We start from the raw sequence: 12849 nt of genomic DNA on the forward strand, positions 1-12849 counted from the left end.
GCCTGTGTCTATACTGTTCCCTTTCTGGGGCTGGCAGGCTGGGAGCTTCCAGGCTGTGCCCAATGATATCCTGTAGAGCAGCTTCACTCCTCTTTAAGGATGCAAATTCAGCTTCATTATTTGTTTAATCTGAACCCTGGTACCCAGAGGGGTTGTGGAGTTTGCCTTTGGAGGCATTGTAAACCTGCCTGGACATGTTCCTGTGGGATTAAATCTTGGTGATCCTGCTTTAGCAGGCTGAGTTGGACTTCAGAGGTCCATTCCAGCTCCTATCAATCTGTGATTCTGTGAACCAGCTTCCCTGTCCTTAACCTGCATGTATTGTTGAGTGTTTTGTGTGGGTTTAGTACACAGCTTGTGTTCTCAGTCTGTGTCTAGGGCTGGCCATAGGCACCAGCAGCTGCCAAGGAGTTCTCAGCCCTGTGCCTTATGTTACTCAATGGCTGAGGGGAAAGAAATGTTCAGCTGTCCCAAGCTGCTGGAAGGGAGAGGTCCCTCTGGGTCTTTCTCCTTTCCTTATGGAGCCCTGGCAGTTTGGGCCTTGAATGTCCTCTCATCAGCACATGCCTCCCCATCTCAGAGATGCCTTAGGGCTGAAGCATTCACAGTATCACAAAGCTTGGAAGAGACCTCAAAGATCATCGAGTCCAACCTATCAACACAGACCTCATGACGAGACCACGGCACCAAGTGCCACATCCAGTCCCCTCTTGAACCCCTCCAGGGATGGTGACTCCACCACCTCCCTGGGCAGCACATTCCAATGGCTAACAACTCTCTCAGTGAAGAACTTTCTCCTCACCTCCAGCCTAAACTTCCCCTGGCACAGCTTGAGGCTGTGAAAGCCTCTGAAAGCCTCTGACATACTGGTCTTTACTGGCTCACTTTTGGTTTTGCTGATGTTGCCTCTTCCCTTACAGGTGGATACCAAGGCTGTGGTCATGGGCACAAAGGTCACCCTGGATACCCTCACTGGTCATGCTGTGGACAAGTAAAGGAGAGCTCAGAGTGTTTGGATGGGCTACCCAGTGACACCTCACAGAGAAGTTTGCTCAGGACAGTAGCCCTCTGAGCAGCCAGGTGAGCTTCTGCAAGCCTGGGGCACTGATGCTGGCTGCTGCATGAGTGCAAACCATGAGGATCCCTGTGGTCACTGGGATCACAGTGGCAGCATGGTGGCTGCAGACTGAGCAAGGGGAACGAGGCAAAATAAAACTGTGGCTTAGCTTCCACCTGAGGCTGTGTATGCAGAGTTGTTTTGTGCCTGAGCAGGAGCAAACTGGGCATTGAACTGTTGCCTGCTGCCATGAGTAAAGAGGCATAAGGCAGGGAATTAATAAAAATACAAATTATTTATTCATCTGGCTCTGCCTCCCACATAACTAGATACAAAAGTCATGAAATACTACACAGATTTGGTATGCTGGGTTAAGAATATCTGCAGAATATAGGAGTGGTTACAAACAGCTTGAGAAAGCAGTGTCTGGAAAAGAGAGATCCAAAAGCAGATGTTGCCCCTACTAACCAAAGGCAGGTATTGCCCAGAGACTCAAGGAATGTATATCCCTGTGTTCACACTGCTGCCTGTGGGAATGGCCTGGTTTGAGGCCAGGCAGATCCTCTCTTGCCCTTGAGGGGGGCAAAAGAATGACACTCATCGCACAAATGGATTGCAGAAGTGATGGAGAGTTTAAATCACAGTATCACCAAGGTTGGAAGAGACCTCAAAGATCATCAAGCCCAAGCTGTCACCACAGACCTCATGGCTAAACCATGGCACCAAGTGCCACATCCAATCCCCTCTTGAACACCTCCAGGGATGGTGACTCCACCACCTCCCTGGGCAGCACATTCCAAGGGCTAACAACTCTCTCAGTGAAGAACTTTCTCCTCACCTCCAGCCTAAACTTCCCCTGGCACAGCTTGAGACTGTGTCCTCTTGTTCTGGTGCTGGTTGCTTGAAAGAAGACATCAACTCCCTCCTGGCTACAACCTCCCTTCAGGTAGTTGTAGACAGCAATGAGGTCACCCCTGAGCCTCCTCTTCTCCAGGCTAAGCAACCCCAGCTCCCTCAGCCTCTCCTCACAGGGCTGTGCCCTAAACCCCTCCCCAGCCTTGTTGCCCTTCTCTGGACATGTTCAAGTGTCTCAATGTCCTTCTTAAACTGAGGGGCCCAGAACTGGACACAGGACTCAAGGTGTGGCCTAACCAGTGCAGAGTGCAAATGGAAAAGCAAGTAGTGTTGTACAGAAACTACAAAGCAGAGTGACAAAAGAATCCCAAAGCATACAGAGTCCCCTGCAGCACACCCAAAAGCCTCTCAAACACTTCCTTTCTCTTTACCTGAGGGTATACCCAAAGGCCCCAGGGCTCTTTCATCTCCTTCCACTGCTAGGCTGGTCTCAGGCTGGCCAGGTCTGAGACTGCCCCCTCCCCACTTCTCTTCCTGGCATTAGGCCTAGCCAGGCTTAAGAGGCCTTGAGATCCTCCTCCACTGTTACCTGATAGGGAGCATCTCCCATGGGAGCAGAGAGGGAAGAAAGAGGAAGTGAGAGACTTTGCAGATGGACTTACAGGGCACAGGATATTATGGGTATGAAATACACAGCTTCCTATGTCCACCTGCTGGGCTGGACCCTGGGGACAGGAGGTGTAGCTTATGTGGCAGGAACAGGAGGCACCTAGCCTGAACTGCCACAGGGAATTCCTCTGGTGTCTCTTTGTATTGGAAAATCCTCCTGAAACTGCTGCTGCTTTTAATCCACATGTGCAGGGGGACAAAAACCTGAGAGAGACAGAGAGAGAGTGTGCTCTGCAGCTCAGCCATTTTAATACATCCAAGGTGATTTGTGGTGTTACCATAAAGCATGTCCCAACAGCCAAAAGAGGCCAGAAACTGATGACCATCAGGTCTCTGCCTAAAACATGCCCACACTCACCACAGCACGGGGCTCTGTGGCTGGCACAGGGCTTGTGGGCAGGGGCCCATGTGTGTCTGCCAACCACAGCCTTGGGAAGGGAGAGGTGCCTTTGCCTGCTCCCTTTTCCCACACTTCTCTGTTTCCCCCCCCCCAGTCCTGGTTCCTGGGGATGGAGAGTGGGTTTAGGTGCATCACCACACCTACATGTTCAAGGACTTGAGGCCTGTGGGACCAGGCTCTAAGGGGAAAATCAGTTTGAGCAGTTCCTTCACATGAGGTTCATGATGTTTCCTATTCTGCAGGATTAGCCTGGAGAAGAGGAGGATTTAGCCTAGAGAAGAGGAGGCTCAGGGGAGACCTTACTGCTCTCTACAACTACCTGAAAGGAGGTTGTAGCCAGGTGGGGGTTGGTCTCTTCTCCCAGGCAACCAGCACCAGAACAAGAGGACACAGTCTCAAGCTGTGCCAGGGGAAGTTTAGGCTGGAGGTGAGGAGAAAGTTCTTCCCAGAAAGAGTAATTTGCCATTGGGATGTGCTGCCCAGGGAGGTGGTGGAGTCACCATCACTGGAGGTGTTCAAGAGGGGATTGGATGTGGCACTTGAAGCCATGGTTTAGTTAGTCATGAGATGTTGGGTGACAGGTTGGACTTGATGATCTCTGAGGTCTTTTCCAACCCTATTGATTCTATGATTAACAGTCTCTGCTGCCCATCAGAGCTCTTCATAGAAGCACAGAATAGTTTTAGTTGGGTTAACACAGCCCACTGTCACAAGCCCTGCTCCCATGGGAGGGAAAGTCATACACAACAAAAATGGATTGGGATAAGGAATTTACTGGAAATGATCCAGTGCACAATTACCTTAGCTTGTTTTGCAGCAAAAAGCAGAAGCAGCAGCAGAAGGCAGTGATAAAACTGTTCCCCCCACCCAAGCACGCAGCTGCCAGCACAGTGGAAAAGGACAGCACCCCAGAACTGGAAGCTGGAGGCAGCAACCAGAATGGGAAGCCTCTCATGTTATAATCTGAACTTCAAGCTCCATGGTACTTTGCCCCAGCCAGCACTTTCATTTTGTACCTGGCATGGTGTCAGCATGGTGTTGAATGCACACAAGCAGATTTAACTCAACCCATGGCAGAGATCAAATCCAACCATTACCTAACTCTACCAAGTCTGGTGCTAAACCATGTGCCTCAGCACCACATTTCTTAGTCTTTGAAACACCTCCAGGGATGGGGATTCAACCACCTCCCTGGGGAGCCTATTCCAGTCTTTGAGAACCCTTTCAGTGAAGAAGTTTCTAATATCCAACCCAAACCTCTTCTGGTGCAGCTTGAGGCCATTTCCTCCCCTTCCTCAGGGGTTTGTGTTCGTTCCTTGGAAAGCTTGGCAGCCTGGATGTGGCTTTTTGCTTCCCTGTTAGATACAGGGCCAGATTCCAACCTTGGATGTGCACACATATCACAGTCATGCTCCTGGGAGCTGCTGCTGTTGTGTTTGTAGCTCACATTTTCTACAGGTAAGCTGTAGTCTCATTTCACCCCCCCTGTCTAAGGAGCAAGCAGGAGAAATGTAGGTTAGGAATATATCCAAAGGAAATCAAAGGAAAACCCATGGGGCTGATGAGAAGAGGAATTGTAATGTCATTCACCCAGTCTGTCTGTTCTCCATGGAGAAGGCCAATGGCATCCTGGCCTGCACCAGGAACAGTGTGGCCAGCAGGAGCAGGGAGGTCATTCTGCCCTGTGCTCAGCACTGGTTAGGCCACCCCTTGAGTCCTGTGTCCAATTCTGGGCCCCTCAGTTTAGGAAAGAGGTTGAGATGCTGGAAGGTGTCCAGAGAAGGGCAACAAAGCTGGGGAGGGATTTGGAGCACAGCCCTGTGAGGAGAGGCTGAGGGAGCTGGGGTTGCTTAGCCTGGAGAAGAGGAGGCTCAGGGGAGACCTCATTGCTCTCTACAATTACCTGAAGGGAGGTTGTATCCAGATGGGAGTTGGACTCTTCTCCCAGGCAGCCAGCACCATAACAAGAGGACAGTCTCAAGCTGTGCCAGGGGAGGTTTAGGCTGGATGTTAGGAAGAAGTTCTTCATAGAAAGAGAGATTGGCCATTGGAATGCGCTGCTCAGGGAGGTGGTGGAGTCACCATCACTGGAGATGTTCTAAAAGGGAATGGATGTGGCACTTGAAGCCATGGTTTAGTAGTCCTGAGGTGTTGGGTGATAGGTTGGACTTGATGATCTCTGAGATCTTTTCCAACCTTATTGATTCTATGACATAGTGCTGCTGGGGGTGATGCAGGACCTGGGAGACCACCCAGTTCACCAAGGGAAGATTTGGGGACGTTTTCAGCATCATTAGGAGCCATAGGTGCGAGTTTGCAGGTGTCAGTCCCGAAGTGCAGCATCTAGGTAAGAGCTGCAGCAGGAGACAGAAGGCAGAACATTCCCTGGGTCTGGTTTGTACAGTCTTGTCAAGGTTATATTTTTAGAAGGAGAGCTTGTCCCACTTTCCACAGGGGAGGGAGAATGTGTTCTCTGGGCTTGTATGTGTGCTGTCAACCCATGGCTGGGGAAATCACAGAATGTTAGGGGCTGGGAAGGATCTTGAACGATCATCCAATCCAAGCACCCTGCCAGAGCAGGATCACCTATACCAGATCACACTGGAATGCATCCAGGAGGGTTTTGAGAATCTCCAGAGAGGGAGACTCCACACCCTCCCTGGGCAGCCTGCTTCAGTGTTCCATCACCCTCACAGTGAAAAAGTTTTTCTTCATAGAACTTCCTATGCCTCTACTTCCATCCATTGCCCCTTGTCCTGTCACTGGGCATCACCAAGAAGAGCCTGGCTCCATCCTCTTGGCACTCACCCTTTGCATACTTATTAATGAGGTCACCCCTCAGCCTCTTCCAAGCTGAAGAGCCCCAGCTCCCTCAGTCTCTCCTCACAAGGAAGATGTTCCTCTCCCTTAATCAGTGCTGCTCTCCTGGTTGGCTCATTCACCATTTGCATCGAGAAGTTCTCATCAATGCACTGAAGGAACCTCCTGGCCTCTGGCTGGCTGGCTGAGGAAGCCTTCCAGCAAACACCTGGGTACTTGAAATCCCCCCCCCCCGAGAAGCAGGCCTGTGATTGTGAGGCTGCTGTCAGCTGCCTGTGGCAGCAATGATCAGGAGGAAGGGGCACACTCCTGGAAGGGCATCTGCTAACCTGCCCCCTACCACCTGCCACTTGCCTGGCTGAAGGAGGCACCCTAGGCACCTTCCTTTGCAAAACACATTGGTGTCATTGAGACTGGGAATGCTCCTGCCCTGGGGGTGACATTGCCAGCCGGTGTGTGTTGCTAGGGGCTTCCAATACTGCCTGAGGAGCTGGGGACAAAGGCCTGACTGTTGGAATGCTGCTCCAGTATCGACAGCAAGGGCTGGTTCTTGCCTTCTGGCTGATGATAGCTGGCTTGTATCATAGTATCAGTCAGGGCTGGAAGGGACCACAAGGATCATCTAGTTCCAACCCCCCTGCCATGGGCAGGGACACCCCACACTAGATCAGGCTGGCCACAGCCTCATCCAGCCTGGCCTTAAACACCTCCAGGGATGGGGCCTCAACCACCTCCCTGGACAACCCATTCCAGGGCTTCACCACTCTCATGGGGAAGAACTTCCTCCTCACCTCCAGCCTGAATCTCCCCACCTCCAGCTTCATTCCATTCCCCCTAGTCCTATCACTCCCTGAGATCCTGAGCAGTCCCTCCCCAGCCTTCTTGTAGCCCCCATTCAGATACTGGAAGGCCACAATGAGGTCACCTGGGAGCCTTCTCTTCAGCAGACTGAACAGCCCCAACTCCTTCAGTCTGTCCTCACAGGAGAGGTGCTCCAGCCCTCTGCTCATCCTCCTGGCCCTTCTCTGGACACCTTCCAGCACCTCCAGATCCAAATAGCAGAAACCTATGCTGGCTGTTTGCTTGCTCAGAACTAGAGGGCTCCTCTTACAAAGCCTCTTTTGGAACACCTTCTTCCCAGCAGAGCAGATAAATATCCTTGTGCAAATGCTGTTTATAGCTCTTCATTAATCATCCAGAAAGGGCTGTCAAACACATGAGTGATGGCTAGGTGATTTAGATCTCCAAGTTAGGCAATTCAAGTCTCCAAGCTGCTGACTCTGACATTTCAAAGTGAAAGTTTGATGTGAATTAACCTTTCACAGAGCAAACAGTAACTCATTCTTGCCCTTGCTGTGTACAGAATGTGGTGTAAAGCCAACTGCCTCTTTTCTTGCTTCCCCTACTCCCAGCCCCATGCATGTTGGCTTTTAACTCAGAGCCTCTATCCTGTCTTGCAGAAAGAACACACCAGGACAACACTTAACTTGTAGGCACACCATTTCTGTCTGAAAACATCTTAGTCCTCTCAGATGCAGGAATGTGTTTTCTCCTTGTGTTAGGCATCCCTCACACACACTCTTGCTGAAGTTTTCCAAGAAGCTGTTTGTGATAATTACACAATGAACCTACAAACCCTTCAGGGAGCTGTAGTCAGCTCAGGGTTTGACATGGGGAGAGCATTTTTCAGACAGCATGGGGTACTAACCCTGCAAGGGTCAAGCCCTTGTATTGATTTTTCCTTTTGTTAGAATCAATAAGGTTGGAAAAGACCTCAGAGATCATCAAGGCCAACTTCTCACCCAACACTTCATGACTATTAAACCATGGCTTCAAGTACCACATCCAATCCCCTCTTGAACACCTCCAGGGACAGTGACTCCACCACCTCCCTGGGCAGCACATCCCAATGGCCAATTACTCTCTCTGTGAAGAACTTTCTCCTCACCTCCAGCCTAAACTTCCCCTGGCACAGCTTGAGACTGCGTCCTCTTGTTCTGGTGTTTGTTCTGGTCCTCTTCTCTAGGAGAAGAGACCAACCCCCACCTGGCTACAACCTCCCTTCAGGTAGTTGTAGACAGCAAGAAGGTCACCCCTGAGCCTCCTCTTCTCCAGGCTAAGCAACCCCAGCTCCCTCAGCCTCTCCTCACAGGGCTGTGCTCAAGGCCTCTCCCCAGCCTCCTTGCCCTTCTCTGGACACGTTCAAGTGTCTCAATGTCCTTCTTAGACTTAAAGGCCAGAGGTGGCTATGGACTGTCAGAAATTCCCCTTTTCCCATCCTCCCTGGAATACAGTCCAGACATAGATGACAGGATATACAGGTTCCCCTTTGGGAAACCAAATGTGGTGGTGGCAAGATGCCTTCCCTTAGCTGCTGTTTCACAACCTCTCTGCCCTTCTCAACCTCTTATGCCCAAGAGCTACTCATCCAGCCCTCAAGCACAGAGGGAAAGGCTTGCAGGGTCTGTACCAGTTTCTTTCCTTTGCATGCTCTGATGTTCATGGTAATGGCAGCAGGAGCTGGCTTTGGGGAGGAGTAGTTTGGTCTGGAGGAGTTCAGTGGAAGAAAACAGCAGTCAGAAAAGAGGCCACTGCTCCATCTGTGTGGCTCTGGTGGCACAGCTGAGCCTGGAGGAGCCTCTTGGCACAGCACAGAGGGGCAGGGGAGGATGCACGCTGTGAATGGGGCCAGGAAGTGGATCCATGGGTAGGACCTCTCTGCCCAGTGCCAGCAGCAGGACTGGAGATTTTAGTAAGGAGACCTGAGCTAGTAAGCTGTGAATCTGCATGGGAGGCTGTTGCCCTCTGATCCCAGGATTAGCTGGCCACCAGCCATAAGCTGTGCTACTTTTACATCAGACATGTTTCTTTAATGGATGGTGGTCTCTCCTGTTATCCGAGTGACTAACCAGGCTTCCCTGCTTTTGACTGCCCTGATGGGGGAGAGGTGAGGTGTTCACTACTTCCTCATTCCTGAGAGTTCCCTGCTTGGGCTCACCACTCCTTAGCTGAGTTCAGTTATTTAAGCAGGACTGATGAAAAGGACAGGGGCTGTGCTGAACAGTCTGGGACCCTCAGGCCCCTGCTGTTTGGCTTGTGTTTGTAGGTGCTGTGAGCATGGCATCCCAAGGCCAGGCCATTTTCTGGAGGTATGTTATCATCTGCATCTGCTTGGGGGGAGGGGAGGGAGGGAATTGTGTTTTCCAGATCCTCAGCTATATCACCCTGCTGCTGGGAGCTTTCAAGACAAGAGTTCATTGCAGCTTGCCTCTATGCTGCACTCACCCAAGCTCCTTAAATACTGGTGCAGATTCTTTTATACTGTCAGTAAGGCCATGTGGTGGTGAGTGGGAAAGGCTCATCTGGCAGGGGCAAGAATTAGCAGGGCTCATACATAGAGCTTTAAACTAGATCTGAAGGGGATGGGGTTGTAGCTGGGTTTGCACCAGTGGGGCAGTCTTCTAGTATTAATGAAGCCCAGAAGGCCTCCCAGCCCCTTAGGGTGGGATCAGAGTGGCCAGCTTGCTCCCTGAAATGCCTGCACACCAATGCACACAGCACAGGGGAGAAACAGGAGGAGTGAGAAATCTCTGTGTGGTCAAGGGGTTATGAGCTGGTGGCAGAGATGTGGTGGGTCAGCTCACATGACTGAGATGTGGCCATGGGTGGCTCTGTCCTTTTCAGGAAAGACAGGTCAGCAAGGTGAGGTGGTGGAGCTGCTCTTCAGGTGGGAGAGCAACTAGAATGTACTGAGATCTGTCTAGGAGCAAGTTGTGAGCTTGTGAGTGCAAATGAAGGGGCAGGCTGGCATGGGTGACACTGCTGTGGGTGTCTATTACAGACCACCTGATCAGGATGAGGCAGCTGACAGCAGCCTCACAATCACAGGCCAGGTTCTCAAGGAGAATTTTAACTACCCAGATATTTGCTGGAAGGCCTCAGCCAGCCAGCCAGATTCCAGCAGATTCCTCCAGTGCACTGGTGATAACTTCTTGATGCAAATGGTGAATGAGCCAACTAGGAGAGCAGCACTGCTGGATCTTACATTCAGGTATCTGAACCTAATAGGTATTCAGTAGCAGAGCTACTGAATATGTTCTTTGTCTGTCTGTACTGCTGGAGACTGTCCTCAGGAGCCTCAGATCCCTGATGCCCCAGAGCAAGCCAGGATAAAGGAAGAGCTTAGCTTGGTCGATGAGGACTGGGTTAGGGATCAGTTAAGCAATCTGGAAATCCATAAATCCATGGGTCCTGATGGGATGCACCCATGGGTGCTAGGGGAGCTGGCAGAAGTCATTGGTAGGCCAACATCTCCAACATCTTTGGCAAGTTGTGGGGAATAGGAGAGGTGCCTGGGGACTGGAGGAAAGCAAATGTCACTCCAGTCTTCAACAGGGGCAAGAAGGAGGACCCAGGTAACAATGCACCAGTCAGCCTCACCTCCATCCCTGGAAAGCTTACCCTTGGTGCTGTCCTTAGGCATATCAAGGACAAGAGGGTCACTAGGAGCAGTCAGCATGGTTTTACCAAGGGGAAGTCATGTCTGACCAACCTGATAGCCTTTTATGAGGACATAGCCAGGAGGATAGATGATGGCAGAGCAGTGGATGTGGTTTATCTTGATTTCAGGAAAGCATTTGACACTGTCTCCCACAGCATCCTTGCAGCTAAGCTGAGGCAGTGTGGTCTGGATGATCAGGTAGTGAGGTGGATTGAGAACTGGTTGAAGGGAAGAAGTCAGAGAGTTGTGGTCAATGGGACAGAGTCTATTTGGGGGCTTGTAAGTAGTGGAGTCCCTCAGGGGTCAGTACTGGGACCAGTGCTGTTCAAGATACTCATCAACAACCTTGATGAGGGCACAGAGTGCACTGTCAGCAAGTCTGCTGATGACACCAAGCTGGGTGGAGGGGCTGACAGGCCTGAGGTCTGTGCTGTCATTGAGTGGGACCTAGACAGGAGGGACAGTTGGGCAAGGAGAAAGTTAATGAAATCCAACAAGGACCTGTATAGAATCTTGCATCTGGGAAAGAACAGCCCCATGGATCAGTGTAGACTGGGGACTGACCTGCTGGAGAGCAGTGTAGGGGAAAGGGACCTGGGGGATCCTGGTGGATAGAAGGATGACCATGAACCAGCAATGTGCTCTTGTGGCCAAGGCCAATGGCATTCAGGGCTGTATTAGAGGGGATAGGGTTAGCAGCTCCAGAGAGATTCTCCTCCCCTTCCTCTCTGCCCCTGTGAGGCTACAGCTGAGCTATTGTGTCCAGTTCTGGGCCCCTCAGTTCAAGATGGACAGGGAGCTGCTTGAAGAAGTCCAGCACAGAGCCACAAAGATGATGAATGGAGTGGAGTGTCTCCCTTGTGAGGAAGGGCTGAGGGAGCTGGGTCTCATTAGCTTGGATAAGAGGAGACTGAGGGGTGACCTCGGTCATGTTTATAAACATGTGAAGGGGAGAATGGAGCCAGGGTCTTCTCAGGGGTGTCCAGTGATAGGACAAGGGGCAACACATGCCAGCTGGAGCATGAAGGTTCCACATGAGCATAAGGAGAAACTTCCCTGTGAGGGTGACAGGATACTGGAACAGACTGCCCAGAGAGCTTGTGGGGACATGCTCTGGGGACATCCTCTGGAGACATTCAAACCCTGCCTGCATGCATTCCTGTATGACCTACTCTAGGTCATCCTGCTCTGGCAGGGGGGTTGGACTTGATGATCTTCTAGGATCACTTCCAACCCCTAACATGCTGTGATTCTGTGATTTTGTGAGTCAGGCCAGCTGTCTTTTGTCAAGGACATGCAATAACTGATGGGTACAAAGGGGCACAGCTGCCCCTTGCTGCTCTGCAGTGTCTCTGCCTGCACCAGGGGGCTGCAAGTGACTGGAAGCAGCCTCCTTCTTCACGGACATTGGCCTCTTCAGGCACATGCACAAACAGCCCAGAGGGAGGGGTGGGTTTTCCAGGAAGCTTCACAGGAGCACTGGTAGGCTTCTACTGCTTTCAGAGGGGAAAAAACCAAACCAAAGCAAACCAAAGCAAACCAAAGCTCTGAAAAAATAAAACTGAAGTGCTGGGGAAAGCTGAGCTCTGCAGTTGTTAACTTGCTCATTGGAATGGGAAATCCTTCCTTTGGGGTTCTCCTTGGCATGCCATTTCTTTGAAGGAAGGCAGGGGACCTTCAATCTCTTACTCTTCCAGGCTTTTTGATCCTCACACCTCTGAGCCCCTTCTCAAGGGGTAGCTTGCTGTGGGCAGAGCTGGAGATCCAGAAGATTAAGCCACTGCCAGCTGTCACAGAAGGGCTGTGAGCCTCTCTGTCAACGTGCTGTGCTTGGCAGCACTCAGATGAGGAATGACTGAGCTTCATGCCAAGTTCCTTTTGGCTGATGAGGCACTGGAGCACAGACAAGATGGTAGGATGCCTGAAGTGACGTCCCACAGGCTGCCAAAGCAGCACCAGGAACGAAAGGTGGCATCAGGGCTCCGATGTGTGCAGCCCCAGCTGTCTGAGCCAGTCTTGTTTGCATGCCTGCCAGGCACTGGAAGTCTGAGGGGAGCTGGTGAGCAGGAAATTGCTTTTCACTGGGACTGCTGGTCAGGACTGTTGTGAAACACAGCTACCCTCAGCTTGTGGCTGGGCTGCCAGCTTCCTCTTGTTCTCCTGCACTCTGGAGCTACTCAGGATGCACTGGGGCCTTGCAGGCAATGTTTTGAAGGCCCTTGTGATTCTTAGATCTCACAGTTTCTGTGGAGGAAACTCCAAAGGGCCTAATTTCCCTTTGCCCCTAATTACCCTTTGGGGTGTTGGAGTGGGCAGTAGCATCCTACTACCCAAAACTGCCACCTCCCCCTGTGACAAAGAAGTGGCTTTTTCCCTCAGCCCTCCTGCTGCCTTGAACCAGAGCTAGGGGAGCACCTCTCTGGATGGGTAGCTGGCAAGGCTTTGCAGCTACAGGGGACAGAAACACTTAGTGCTGGCCTGTTTGTGCTGGTTTGTGTCTGTCTGTGAGTGAGCTGAGAAGGGGTTTGCCTGCTAGATTGCCAGGGC

The 12849-nt window shown here is 51.4% G+C and overlaps 1 protein-coding gene across 3 annotated transcripts in view; it reads left to right on the top strand.

Moving 5' to 3' along the window:
• Positions 1–12849, top strand: part of TRIM45 (tripartite motif containing 45) — a 33551-nt gene that overhangs the window by 14011 nt on the left and 6691 nt on the right. For 2 of the 3 annotated variants that reach the window (XM_068166002.1, XM_068166001.1), the window contains exon 6: positions 921–1080. In XM_068166002.1, the coding sequence (XP_068022103.1) occupies positions 921–1072 (152 nt within the window). In that variant the 3' untranslated portion in view covers positions 1073–1080. Of the gene's footprint in view, positions 1–920; positions 1325–12849 lie in introns of those variants that run through there. The other variant, XM_068166000.1, reaches the window with a different exon arrangement.

The sequence above is a fragment of the Melanerpes formicivorus genome, unplaced genomic scaffold (assembly GCF_026170545.1).
Source record: "Melanerpes formicivorus ecotype bairdi unplaced genomic scaffold, bMelFor1.0.p_v2 SCAF_95, whole genome shotgun sequence".
In the NCBI taxonomy this organism is placed as follows: Eukaryota; Metazoa; Chordata; class Aves; order Piciformes; family Picidae; genus Melanerpes; species Melanerpes formicivorus.